We start from the raw sequence: 14,734 nt of genomic DNA, 5'->3' as shown, positions 1-14,734 counted from the left end.
CCTCTCATTGGCCAATACATAGCATCAGCAATCCAGGGTTTATATACATCATTGGTATTTACCCACCCTTCACCAAACACTCCTGATATGTAAATGTATTCAGCTCCTCTGCTCAAATATACATTTGGGCTGTAGTTAAAACACTTAAAGTCCTGCTAGCCAAACAGCTATTAATGACACGGCCTGTGCGGTTATTAGAAGATGACATTTGACGGCAAGCAGGGGGGTGTTTTGCTGTGATATCAGGAGTGAGCCGGAAAGGAACTCCAAAAGGAGACGTTTTTGCAAGCAAAGGCTGCTGGCCCTACTCATCATGTCTCTTCTTGACTTTTACACTATTTACCACATAAAACGTCACATCTGTCCTTGCAACCCCAGTCTTTGAGTTGAATTTTCTCAGGCTTGAAAGGAGAATCTCCCTCAGTTTTTCCCCATAGGAAACAGCCAACAGGCCAAACACTGTCAGATTAAACAACACCGGCTCTCACCATTGGGAAATGCCACTTTAAACAGACGCTCATACTTTGTGGAGGCAGTTGTCTTTGTGGGGACACGCCACAGCCAGATAAAAAAAAAAAAAAAAAAGAAGTAACCCAGGTTTAGGAACAATGTGTCCCATATTTTCAGTTGCGACAAAGGGGGTTATATAAGCGCGTTTGGTGTTATTCATGGTTGAATTTACTGTTTGCATTGGTGAGTCTTAAAGAGAATACTAATATCTGTCTGCAACAATCCAGAGAGGACGACCCTGACAACAAAGCTACGAGGAGGAGGCAGACCTCCCTGATCTCGACTTCAAAACCTGACCTTTCACAAAATAATTGTCACCGCTAAGCTGGAGCTACTTTTGGACATAGTGGGGCAATGCTGCTCATGGGCTTGTCCATCACAACGCATGTATTAACACAAACAACAGACTGCTGCTTAAAATAATCGAATATGTTTGATGCAACGTTTGATGCTCATTAAACCAGCTCTTGTTTGAATTAGACCACATTTGAATTGCATTGATGCTGAAGCGATTAATCTGTTTTATTCCTTCATATATATTTCATAATTGTAAAGAGGTGGCATTTTTCATGCAACACTTGAACCAAGAGGTCAACTTGTAACTTGGAAGGCAATCATACTTTAAAGTAGTGATGGGAAGTTCGGATCTTTTCGACTCGTTCAGTCAGAAGAACGAATCTTTCGACTCATTTCGTTCATTTGAGTCAGTCATGCCCAGAGCACGCAGGACCCCCTACCGGCAAACAATGAACTGAAAACTCGAAAGAGTCATGATTCTACAAGCCTCTTGTTCACAAGTCGTTCACCATAAGGGGCTTATTGGAGCTGTCATTTGTGACTGAGATTTGTAAAAACATGCTTTAAACAATGTACATTTGTTGATTGCTAAGCATGCAAATAAGATTGTCTTGGTACATTTGAAACAGGTCTAGTTGTGGCCGCAACCGAATTGGATTGTGAACGACTCTTGGCGGAATGCATTGCTTAACTGCAGTGAGGGTGATAAGCAGTGCAATGTCGTTTGCGAACTGCAGGCCCCCAACGATTCGTTCTCGAGTTCGACGTTGTTGAGCAGAGGCTGTGTATGTTATGGTTCTACAAAGCTGTGTCCATCATAACATTCAAGAATCAATTAATTGCATTCACTCTTGCACCATGCCCGATCAATTATCAGTTCTAAAAATGTATTTTTCTTCTCTATGCTCATGATCTATTTTCCTGCGCGCATTTGACAGACACTTGGTGGTCAGAGAACGTCTCTGAAGCCACTGAGCAGGAGGAGTCGTTCAAAAAGAACAAATCGTTCGCTAACTGCACATCATTACTTTAAAGAGGTTTCTTTGACATTATGCAAAGCTGACAATCATAAATTGACCTTTTTGAATATGATTTTCTTTAAAGCATTTTAGCTTATTTTCTATCAGGCTTGGGCATTAGAATTTGACTTGAAAGCATGGATCGTTACTTTAGTCATTTAGCAGACACTCTTATCCAGAGCGATTTACAGGAGTAATTAGGGTTAAGTCCCTTGCTCAAGGGCACCTCGGCAGATTTGTCACCTAGTCGGCTCAGGGAAAGGGAATGCTCTAACCGCTAGGCTAGCTGCCACCCTTTCGCTCCCTCTTCTCTCTCTCTCTCTTCTCCCTCTTTCTCTCTCTCTCTGGCTCAGCTCTCAACAGAAACATTTACAGAGCACCATGTAGTTCCCTGCCAGCACCAGTCACCCATCCTCTCTGCATTCCCATGTTTCCTCAAGAAGCCCCCCCACCCCTCCCCAAAATTATAGAAAATAGCCCATTCCACCAGCTCATAATTCACTGGGTCTTTAAGTGGAACAATATTGTCATGGTTGGTGTTGAGGATGCACTTAGATTTTTTTTGTTCTATTCACACGCCACTAATGTCCGTTTATTTTCTTACCACATTTTACCGTATTTTGCACAGTGATCGATGTGTAACCATTTTCCCACAACTTGCAAAGGATATTGAACAAAACATTTACCAAATATTTCTTGTGTTTTTAGCATTTGTTCCCTATTAAGCTTAATGCATTCTAACTGTAATCTCGGTATCTTTAGTCCCTCAGTATTTAAGATCCGTAGAGGAAGAGAGTCGGACATCCAGATCTCCCTCACCCCAGGCCCACCACAGGAGATCTCCCTCACCCCAGGCCCACCACAGGGGTCCAGACGCAGGCAGGAGGATGGAGGAGGAGAGGGCCTCCAGCCGGAGCCCATTCACCCAGGACGGCTACAGGTCAAAGGGTCACATCCAGGGGTCGAACAGCAGTCCTCCAGTCTACAGAAGACACATCATCCCTCCTGACTCCAGCCAAGCTCTCCAATCAAGGTGAGCTGTCTTAGAGCCCAATCGTAACTAAAGCTTAACTCAGAAGTACGTCAATCATATTTTGGTGTCAATAGGTGATTTTCGCAAAAAAAAGTTACATGCACAGATCCCATAAAAACTTGAACCAGAAACACATACATGTACCTGTGGAGGAGTATCTGTACCCACTATAGCACTTGGCAATATTGCCACATAAATATGATGTAATAAAGCATCACTCCAGTCATTTTAATGTAGCCTCTTTGTGGCCTTGTGTGTGTGTGTGTGGTCTGTCTGGTAACAAGAAGTGTTTCTGAGGGACCTAAACCTAGGTATGCCCACCACTGTATTTTTGTCCTTTGTCAAAATATTAAATTAACAGCTGTTTTTGAGTGCCCTGAACCTGTATTTCTACAACAAAAGATGTGATACTGTATATTTGTCCTCTTGTAAAGATATTCAATCAAAGGTCACATGATTTGGCATCTGATCTGAAGGTGTAGATAGATGGATGGATGGATGGATGGATGGATGGATGGATGGATGGATAGATAGGCTATAATGTGAGGCATTGCTGCGGGGAATCATATTCCTCACTACAAGAGGGAAGTAGGCTACATGGCAATACACTGCCGTAATACCTTAATATTACCTTAAAGGTCAACTGGATGATTTGCCTAATATAACAGAGTAAATAGACACTGTAATATGCCTGCAGAGTGCATCCCTTGCGTATTTGATAATTGCGTCTGTTTCGTAGGAGACAAGGCTATAACTAATTTGTGTTGCCGTTCGCTCTCAAGTTGTAATATTGTTGCTCTCTCTCTCTCTAATCAAAATATTTTTCTCTCATAATGCAGTATGCAAGAGGACCAAGGAAACACTCAAGTTAGCAGCAGTTCCTTTGACTCCAAAAAGCAAAGCCTCGTCCTGGACAAAGAGAAGAATATTGCCTTCCTGCTGAAGGAGCTGGATTCACTCAGAGATCTCAATAAGAAGGTAGGTAGAAATGTTAAAGGAATCTTGCCCAGCTAGATACAGGTCCTAGCTAAAATACAGGGCATTTGTGGTTCCTGATTTCTTTCACTGTTTGCAATATAGGCTATGTTTTTGACTGTGAGCAATATCTGTTTGTGAATCAAATGTCCTTTGTCTTAAGTTGTTCTCTTCCTATTCTTTAAATAGATTCTTGTATTGTGTCTGTCACAACTGCCAACTATTGAGTGTCCACCTCTCTTGTCTGTCCACAAACGTTACCCGCCACCGTGTCCACGTCCAAAGCATATGACTAGCTGGTTATGCTGTCCTGTCCTGTTCCTGTGTTTGGTCTGGAGCATGCCCAGTAGTGTCCCTCTGTGCACAGGCTGTCCCCTTGCAACTGAGCGCCTGTTAGAGCGGCTGTAGCCACAGAGAGGCCCTCTGAAACAGCTATAATTGATGCCTCTGGTTTGCAAGTAGCTGTGACTCCTGACAGAAAGTCAGGAACAGTTCCCAAGAGTCTGTTTTTGCTGGCAGGGCCGTGAGAGCCGACTCCGAGGACTCAACTGAGGCATGTTTTCAAAGTGCGGGGGGGAAAAACACCAACTCGGAGCAAAATATTTAAGACAGGAGGTTAAATCTATCACTAGGTCTTGTAAAATATCACTCCCCGACAAGATTTATAGGAGTTCAATAGCAGTGCTTCTCTTTTATTGGCGTCTGAAATAATGTGATGTAGAGGCTCCATTGTATATTTTGTTACAGAATGCCTGAGTGATCATATATATATATATATATATATATATATATATTCTGTTTGTTAAATGGATGGTTGTCACCACCCGGGAAACTACAACAGTTATTTAGTATGTCGTCAAACTGCAGGATGGAGTCAGGTGTCTATCTAGTGTTTTGCATGAGGTTTTTGCTACTGTCTGTGAGTGAAGCAACTTAGCGAATATGTCTGGACACGTACTGACGGGCTCTGCAGCTCAGTATTGGTTGGGGTCAATTCCATTTTCAAGTCATTAATCCAATTCATGAATGCAAAAATTGTCATAGAAAGTGACAGGACATTTTTCTGATTTTTCAATTCAATGACCCTGCCAACTTTGAAGTCTGTCTGTTTCTGTGCCCTCCGGCAGCTCCAGGACAAGTTGGCCATGAGGGAGAAGGAGTTAGAGAGCAGGCTGGTGGACGCTGAGCTGATGGAGACTCAACTGGATGCCCAGGCCTGTGAGAAGGCTGGAGGTAGGATGGAGGGGAGAGAGGACAAACCCTGGGCCTGTGAGAAGGCTGGAGGTAGGATGGAGGGGAGAGAGGACAAACCCTGGGCCTGTGAGAAGGCTGGAGGTAGGATGGAGGGGAGAGAGGACAAACCCTGGGCCTGTGAGAAGGCTGGAGGTAAAGTATGGAGGGGAGAGAGGACAAACCCTGGGCCTGTGAGAAGGCTGGAGGTAGGATGGGTCAGACAGTACAGTACAGACAGTACAATACAGTGAGGATAATAACATCTCAAATAAAGCCTATTATCTGACCAGTTATAATTTTTCTGTGCTATAATGTAAAGTGATACCACATAGGATTTTCAAGATGGTCTAAAGGCAAGCAATGTCTACAAGATGAAGCTAGAATGTAGTTATCCTCAGACATTTTATCCCTGATGAACTTTGGTATAAAAAAACTGAGATGTCAAGTGTGGCAAACAATTATCAATTTGTTTTACATGCAACTTGAGTATCAAAACGAATAGTAACTTACTGATCGTATTTGTTAATGTAATTTAACCGCTCCCAACCTTCACTGAACAAATATTTGAATTTAGCTGAGCAAATCACTTATTTTCTTTACTATAGCTTTTCTTTTTAGGTGAGAGCCCTCTCAACCCACCTAATAATTAAAGAAAATACAGTATATCGAGCTGCACAATTAGCAGCTCCAATTGTACGTTTAATAAATTTAAAGTGCGTGTCGTGTAGCCTATTTGCCGTCCTCGTATGAATATGATTTGCATGGCTCAGGGAGGCGATGTTTAATGAGCAAATTCCAGCTAAAATGCTATATTGATTTTCTTACTGAACTTTGTAATGGCTTACAGCGAGGCTCACTGTTTATCATTAAGCCATCTCTTAGAGAGTAGAGGAATTAGCTGTTGATGGATCTCAGGGGCTCTTTCGTAGTGGGATTAACAAAGGGATCTGAAGACAGTGGTAATCCCAAAATCTGCTGGTTTTAAGGCAGCCGGCATACAGAATTTCGGATCCCGGGTCAGGTGTAAGCTGAAGGGAAATCTCTCCCTGCCAGGCTACAGAGTCTGTATCAATAAGAAAAGTTTTCCCTCCATGAGTGGGACAGACAGAATTACATAAAAGTAATCATAAAAGCACTCATGGATGGACTATTTTTCTTTTTGTCTAACTCAGTATGTGGTCATCATAACTCAAACTCAATTTGGCAACACATTAGACAAATAATTTCACAGCTCACTCTCACTAAAACATGTCCAGTTTTCAGACATTAGAAGAACACAATGTTTTTGGCTCGAAAAGGTTTGTTCAACCTTGTTTATCAAATCCAATGTCTTGAGTTAGGGTTAAGGACCGGCCAATCTCTTAACCATTGTGAGATGATGAGTACTTGCTAATGTTGTGACAAAATGTACACCAACTGCCTGTCTCTGAGGTACAGTATCACGTTGTCTTTATTGCTTGGGGCAACTATATGTCCAACCTCTGTGGAGACCTGCACCAGTTCACTTCCCCACCAAATGAGTTTGACTGGAGTTAATACCAGTGCCACAGTGTTTCAGTGGCAATAACCTCCTTCCACAGGGAGCTTATCATTGTTATTGAGCAGTAAATGATGGTCAGAAACTAAGAACAATGCTTCCTCTCTCTTTATATCTATCTCTCTTTCTCTTTCCCTCTCTCTCTTTTACAATTTCTTTATTTTTTCTATTTCCATTAATATTCCTGTCTCTTTCTCTCTGTCCCCTCTCTCTCTCTCTCTTTCTCTGTCTCTCTGTCTCTCTCCTTCAGCCCTAGTGGAGGAGATCTACCAGGCTCAGAAGGATAGGGACCAGGCAGTGATGGCCCGGCTTCGTCTGGCAAACGAGGAGAGGGACGAGGCCCTGCTCAGGGCCAAGCACCTGCAGCAGGCGGTGGCTGAGTATGTGCTAAAGCACCGCAACACACCACAACATAGTAAACAACAACACATCACAACATAGTAAACAACAACACACCACAACATAGTAAACAACAACACACCACAACATAGTGAACAACAACACACCACAACATAGTAAACAACAACACACCACAACATAGTAAACAACAACACACCACAACATAGTAAACAACAACACACCACAACATAGTAAACAACAACACACCACAACATAGTAAACAACAACACACCACAGAGCAGGGTTGGGGTCCATTCCATGACAATTCAGGATATAAACTGAAATTCAATTTCCAAGTTTCCTAATTTTCTCAACCCTGGCACATAGACCCATTCTGCTTAACTAACTCACCTCTCCCTCATCTTCTCTGTCGGAATCCATTTTAATTCAGTCAATTCAGAGTGTAACTTACATTTCAAGGAACATTTGAATTTTGATTTCCTGAAATGAATCAATGGGAAATGGTGTTGTTGACCCCCAACCCTACCACACAGGGCCACTCTGATCAGCTAAGACACCTGTCTCCCTCCCTCCTCTGTCCTTCACAACACCAGCAGTACAGAGAGAAGTTGGGAAATAAATTGGAGAAGGCGGTCAATGAGATAATAGTGAAAAGCATTCGATTTTCTCTCTCTCTCTCTCTCTCTCTCTCTCTCTCTCTGTCTCTCTCTGTCTCTCTCTGTCTCTCTCTGTCTCTCTCTGTCTCTCTCTGTCTCTCTCTCTCTCTCTCTCTCTCTCTCTCTCTCTCTCTCTCTCTCTCTCTCTCTCTGCTAAACTCTTTGTTATTTCCTCACTCCCCCATTTTCTTCTTCTTCCTATGGAAGTGGGGACGGAGGATTTACTGACCGCTATAATGGGTCAGTTTGTTTACTTGCCGTTGCTTAGACGAACTCCGCGTTGTGCTTCAGGCTGGTCGACAAGGTGAATGAATGGAATGGGGGAGGGGGGATGCAATATCGACTGGTTTGGAAATATATCGGAGGGGTGTGACATTTCATAAGAGTCCCCTCGCCCTCCGTGCGAGGTTGTCAGTCAAGAGTTGCACTGTATAGGAAATCAATCAAGTCCTTCAGACCAGCAGATCTTTACCAGCCTGTCTGAAGAGGGCTAATTAATGTGATATTTTTTTTGTTTAGGTGGTTGTTCGTCTGTACTTAGGTAGCAGGACCTTTCCAATTAAAGCTGCATTGTCCACTAGGAAAGGGTGTAGGCAGGCAGGCATTATTAGCTGGTGCAGTTTAGAAGTAATTACATTTCTACTTAAGGGAATATATAACTTTCTGTCGGAAGCAAATCTATATTTCAATAAGCCTTGGTATGCTGGTTGGTGTGAGATCCACTTGAAAAAAATTATTGGGATTTGCACAAAACCCATTGTTGTTGTTTAAAAAAAATATCCAATGCATTGTTTACTATAAAACAGTTGTCAAACACATTTTTATCTCCTAACACATTTATTTGATATTGCCTTTTATTTGAATTATTTAAATGATTTAAATTGGCTGGACTTGGTTGGCATGAAGCACATTCAGTTAGCCTAATATTATGCCAAATAGCCTGGCAATCTAATTAGAAAAACATCCCATTTCATCTCTTCATGCTTTTCAGCGGCGTCTCCCAGCCTTCCTCTTAGAAAGAAAAGGTAATTGATAGCCAAGCACAATCCCATTATAGCTGGAATATGGAAAAGCATGTTCTAAACCTTTATATTCCCTGGCAGGTCAGTGGCAGGCCCAGTATGATTGAGTATGTACCTTTATAATGGGAGGTGATCCATATAATGCCTTTGTAAATGAGCTGAATAATGTTTGTTTTTTTCCCAGAGAGGAGAGGACCGACTGATTGGCTTGCTGGGGGAAATCACATTGGCACTTTAAAGGTGCAATCAGCATTCTGTTCTCAGCAAGCGTTCTCCCCGCCACTGTTTCAGTGAAAAGCCGAGGGATGGGGCTGGTTAAATTTTACCACTATCAAATTCCTATGGGCCTTTTTCAAAAGTAGTGCACTATAAAGGGAATAGGGTGCCATTTGGGACGCAGACAGGGAGAGGTGCCTCGACAGGTAGATGTTGAAACGGGGTGCAAAGAGCCATCTCCTGTCCTGATTTAAGCCAGAGGAAAGCTGGTGTTATTGATATGCTAAATGAGTTTTCTTGTTGAATTGTATTTTGATTAATACAATTTTTTTGTAAATCGCTTCAGTCTCAATTTATAAAAAACTAAAACATTTAACAAGCAATATAATTTTATTGTTGTTTCCCACTGGTTTAGTTCTGGTTGTTAGCTAGAAAAACATTCTGATGAAGGTAGATTGAGACCAGTGTGCTGGAGTTTTTCTTCTTTTTGATTGTTAGCAAAAAAAATTACTGAGTGTTTGAGGTGGTCCATAAATCTCCTGACACACTGCTGTAATTACAGTAATATTTTCCCTGTATAGGTGTTCAATACTGCAAACCTACAAATGATTCAACCCCTCATCTCAGCACATATGAACAATTGATCCCAGGAGTCATATATAGCAGTAAACATGAATGTACGAGGGAATAATGGCTGGGGTCTGCTGGCACCTTTCATATGTTGGGGGTGTCTTTTGTTCTGATCACCGACTCTGAAAACCAACAGAACGCAATAATTAGATGTGAGGAAGATTTGGGAAGTGATCTCATTTTGCCGCACTAAGGAAAGGAAACTCTCTCTCCTCTTTCTCTCCCCCTCTCTCTCTGTCCTCTCTCCCCCTTTCTCTCTCTATGTCTCTCTCTCTCTCTCTCTTCCCCCTCTTCTCAGCCTGGAGAATATTAACCCTGAGGAAAGTGATGCGGTAAGACCTCCCCTTAGGAGCTCATGTGGGCTCATTTTTCTCACCAGAATGTCCTCAATAAAAAGGTATCAGGAAACAAAGGACAGCTAAGCACATTTCAGCGCTATGATATTGTTATTTTAGGATGTTATGTTAACATCTCCTTAAAAAAATATATTGACAATAAATATATTGTTATTATTGGCTTATGAAGGTTTGACATTTTTAACATGAATTCAGATATATCCTACATGTGCACAAACCTATGCACCACTTCTGAGAACTGATCTTTTTGCACCTGTAGCATCTGCATATTATTATTATTTTTGTTTGTTTTGTGTGTTTTTTTCATATTGGTCAGTTGTCGTTGTTGTTGAATTAGGAACGCTATCTGTGTGTGTGTTACACACACGTGTGTGTGTCGTGTGTGTTGCACCTGCGTGTTGTATGTGTGTGTGTGTTAGGACCTTGAGGAGCTGCTGAACAGGGTGAACAGTGCAGATTCAGCGCTGGGTATTGAGCGCAGCGGGGTGGTGATCGTGGACCGGCTGCAGAAGGCCCGGGAGAGGAGGAGGAAGATTACAGCAGAGGAGATGAACGCTGTTATAGAGGAGAGAGAGACAGCACTGGCCAGGGTGGGTCTGAACGACACTACACACAAATTACACACACTTACAAACACAGTCGTTATAGAGGAGAGAGACCTGTCTACCTTTCATTGTGTCAATGTTTAAAAAATCCACTATACTGTCTCTCCTCTGAATACTGCAAAAAGATGATATCTTCAACAATATTGACATCTCCTCCCATTTTCTCAATTTTAAAAGGCCCTTTGATTGGAAGTCTATTTTGCCAACACACACTGACACACATAGGCAAACACGGCTCACCCAACTAGTTCACATGTACACGAGGCAAGCAATCTCTTCCCCCTCTCAAACAGACACACACGCAGGGGTTTTGTCTGATGTTATCTGTTTGATTTAGTAAAACCAACTACTTGATTCGCATTTGAGGTTATGGTAGTGTAACCTCCAAATATTTGATACATCAATCTTCCGTGAATATTTTCAACGATTTTAAAACAAACAAGCAGTCTGACAAATATTGACATCCAGATATTATACCTCAACATCGGTATTTGCTTGGATATCTGTGATGGTTATATATAGACTAGACCTCTCATGTAGTTATTCAGTGTCCTGTTTTACAACTGGGTTTGTTTGAGGAGAGTTATGCAGACAGGCCACCTTCTTGTGCCAATGTGCAAACCAAGTAAACAAGGCTTAATAAAATTGGAACGTGTCACAGCCCCACAGTATTACTGTTGACCAAATCACCAGAGAAATCCCAAAATTATTGTTTAGGGCAGGGGTTCCAAACTTTTTCACTCAGGCCCCCTTTCTGGCATTGGGGAACACACCCCCCGTTCACGCGGCACATCTATTTCTATAGGGACAAGCACTGTTCATGACACAAACTGTTCACACCGCTCTTGTTGGCTGAGAGAAAATGTTGCAGGTTTAAAGCATATGTCCTGCAATTCTACACATTTTGTCACAGGTTACAGAGAACATTTTGCGATTTTAAAGCTAATTTCCTGCAATTCGACACATTTTCCCATGTCTTATGTGTGTTCATGTGTTATTTGAGTGACTCAAACATTACAACAAAAAATGAGCAAATTTTTTTTTTTGCTGACATGGGCTAGTTGATCTGGACATTTCTGCCAAGTTATAAATAGCTCTCTAAAGTATGCAATGACTGACATGACAAGAGGAAAAGCTGATGATGCACTACCCAATTTTGAAATTGCACCTTAGAGAGCTATTTATATTGTGTTCAAGAGTAAGTTGAAAGCCGGACTTCCTTCAAAAATCTAGCAGAAATCACCATGTCAGAGCCTCGCTCGTCTCTAGGATGGTGTGGTAAGAATGTCAATCATAGCCCAGAGTTTTCAGCAGGATACTACTGTGCAGGGAGTCATACGGTCATGCATTCATCTGGGTGGGTGGTCGCAGACAGAGCTACCAACTGTTTCTAGCTGGAGTTTGACATTTTTCTCTGTAGCCTGGATTTACCAGGCATATTTATGATTGGGATGCTTCTTTTCTGCTTCCCTCTCTGTGGGTGAGCTGCATGGATCTCTGTCCCGTTCAGCCCGACGCCGAGGCATTAAAAGGCAGGCATCAGACGTGTGGAGAAGAAAGGCCTCCACAACTCCAATATGCCTGCGTCCTAAATGGCGCCCTATTTTCCTAAATAGTGCACTACTTTTGACTAGGGCCCATAGGGCTCTGGTCAAAAGTAGTCCATGATATAGGGAATAGGGTGCCATTTGGGACTAACCCTATACGTAGACTGAACAGATTCAGCTTCATGGAGGTCACGCTACTCCGGAGCAACACTTCCAACTGGTCTAGAGCTAGTCTAGTTTCACATGGCTGTAGACTCTCTGTGAAGAAGGCATATTGGTTTATAGGACTGTTTGAGATGATGTTTCCGTTAAAACTTTAAACTGGATCTCTAATGGGTCAATTTTTGTCACTGGGAGGTGTATAAATGTGTAATAAAAGGGTTATTTACAGTAACTTTTCTAGTAATGCCAGGTTAGCTGTATTGGTCCAACTTAGCTACTGTCGTACGTTTCAGTCATATAATTAGAATATGGTTTCAGTATTGTTTCACTGTGTTCTGAGACTCAGTAACAGAAGAACCACAGAACTAGAATGAATAGGACAGGCGTCCCTATTCAAGTCAATGACGCCATAATTGGTGGACTGGCAGCCTCATTCTATTTCTATGAAAAGAACACTTGTGTCCTCTCCTGCTCATTTGTCATCATTGGTTCAGTCTCTTCTCTCCTCTCATCCACCTCTCTTAGTTATCTTGTCCCAGGTGTTCACCAAGCCATTTTATGAGGCTTTTTTTTTACAATGCCTAAATCAAAGACTGTATGTGGACTTTGGGGTCACTTCCCTTTGTTCAAAATACAAGCTGGTGCAATCAAGTTCTTCAACATATGAGAGCCTAAATCTGATTTGAAAATGTGTTGATTCTCCAGATTTGTACACATATACAGCATATGTGCTATATTACTAAAATCTAGTAATCAACTGACCAATGCAACGACTCAAGTTCATAGAAGCCAGTCAATGAATTTGAGGTTGAGTCAAGTTTTCAGGTTGTCAATGAGGGAGATGTCGCCAGTCTTCTTAGTGCCTCTGACTTTAACACAAGGCTGAGTGGGAGCAACCAGCAGAGCTCAACCCTAGACTACAACCATATCTCCACAAAACCCCAGGCTAACATCACATTCACATCTCCTGGAAAAATATTGCCCCTGCTTTTTGTGGAGGGCAATAAAATCCTCTTTGGAGCAATTTTAAAAGTATGTTACAAATGCCTGTTCCTAATCCCTGTGAGGCGGAGACGGGTCTCCACACTCTATCCTGAAGGATTTCTCCGTCCCCTGCCGCTCTGTCTATCCCACTCTTCATCTCGAAGGGATTAGCCCACTGCGACTACCAGAGGGCCGCTACATCCACCAGCCTGCTGGAATATGAAAAGCTGGATAAGTGTAGGGAGGAGGGAGGAACAGGAATACATCTATTCTATACCCGCACTTCTTCTTTTCTCTCTATAAAGTGAATGCAACAATACAAAGGTTATTAATCTGTTAGGTACCTGGCAGTATGGTTACTTTAGTGGATATTATAAACTGGTGGTTCGAGCCCTGAATGCTGATTGTCTGAAAGGCGTGGTATATCAGACTGTATACCATGGGTATGACAAAACATTTATTTTTACTGCTCTAATTACGTTGGTAACCAGTTTGTAATAGCGATCAGGCACCTCGGGGGTTTGTGATATATGGCCAATATACCACGGCTAAGGGGTGTGTCCAGGTACTCCGCGTTGCGTCGTGCGTAAGAACAGCCCTTAGCCATGTTATACAGTGCCTTCGGAAAGTATTCAGACCCCTTGACTTTTTCCACATTTTGTTACATTATAGCCTTATTCTAAAATTGATTAAATAGTTTTTTCCCCTCATCAATCTACACACAATCCCCATAATGACAAAGCAAAAATAGGTTTTTATAAAATGTTGCTAATTTATTTTTAAAAATATATATATATATATATATATATCTCACATTTACATAAGTATTCAGACCCTTTACTCAGTACTTTGTTGAAGCACCTTTGGCAGGGATTACAGCATCGAGTCTTCTTGGGTATGACGCTACAAGCTTGGCACACCTGTATTTGGGGAGTTTCTCCCATTCTTCTCTGCAGATCCTCTCAAGCTCTGTCAGGTTGGATGGGGAGCGTTGCTGCACAGCTATTTTCAGGTCTCTCCAGAGATGTTCGATTGGGTTCAAGTCCGGGCTCTGGCTGGGCCACTCAAGGACATTCAGAGACTTGTCCCGAAGCCACTCCTGCGTTGTCTTGGCTGTGTGCTTAGGGTCATTGTCCTGTTGGAAGATGAACCTTCACCCCATTCTGAGGTCCTGAGCACTCTGGAGCAAGTTTTCATCAAGGATCTCTCTGTACTTTCCTCCGTTAATCTTTTCCTCGATCCTGACTAGTCTCCCAGTCCCTGCCGCTGATAATCATCCCCACAGCATGATGCTGCCACCACCATGCTTCACCCTAGGGATGGTGCCAGGTTTCCTCCAGATGTGATGCTTGGCATTCAGGCAAGGAGTTCAATCTTGGTTTCATCAGACCAGAGAATCTTGTTTCTCATCGTCTGAGAGTCTTTAGGTGCCTTTTGGCAAACTCCAAGCGGGCTGTCATATGCCTTTTACTGAGGCGTGGCTTCTGTCTGGCCACTCTACCATAAAGGCCTAATTGGTAGTGTGCTGCAGAGATGGTTGTCCTTCTGGAAGGTTCTCCCATCTCCACAGAGGAACTCTAGAGCTCTGTCAG

At 42.4% G+C, this 14,734-nt stretch overlaps 1 protein-coding gene across 4 annotated transcripts in view; it reads left to right on the top strand.

The window, feature by feature from the left end:
* mipol1 (mirror-image polydactyly 1) overlaps positions 1–14,734 on the top strand; it is a 92,181-nt gene that overhangs the window by 53,353 nt on the left and 24,094 nt on the right. For all 4 annotated transcript variants that reach the window (XM_041848091.2, XM_041848089.2, XM_041848088.2 and 1 more), the window contains 6 exons: positions 2,589–2,859; positions 3,699–3,837; positions 4,962–5,067; positions 6,855–6,984; positions 9,787–9,820; positions 10,264–10,434. In XM_041848091.2, the coding sequence (XP_041704025.1) occupies positions 2,589–2,859; positions 3,699–3,837; positions 4,962–5,067; positions 6,855–6,984; positions 9,787–9,820; positions 10,264–10,434 (851 nt within the window). The remainder of the gene's footprint in view (positions 1–2,588; positions 2,860–3,698; positions 3,838–4,961; positions 5,068–6,854; positions 6,985–9,786; positions 9,821–10,263; positions 10,435–14,734) is intronic.

The sequence above is a fragment of the Coregonus clupeaformis genome, chromosome 25, assembly GCF_020615455.1.
Source record: "Coregonus clupeaformis isolate EN_2021a chromosome 25, ASM2061545v1, whole genome shotgun sequence".
Lineage (NCBI taxonomy): Eukaryota > Metazoa > Chordata > Actinopteri > Salmoniformes > Salmonidae > Coregonus > Coregonus clupeaformis.
This window is presented reverse-complemented; position numbering and strand designations above follow the sequence as displayed.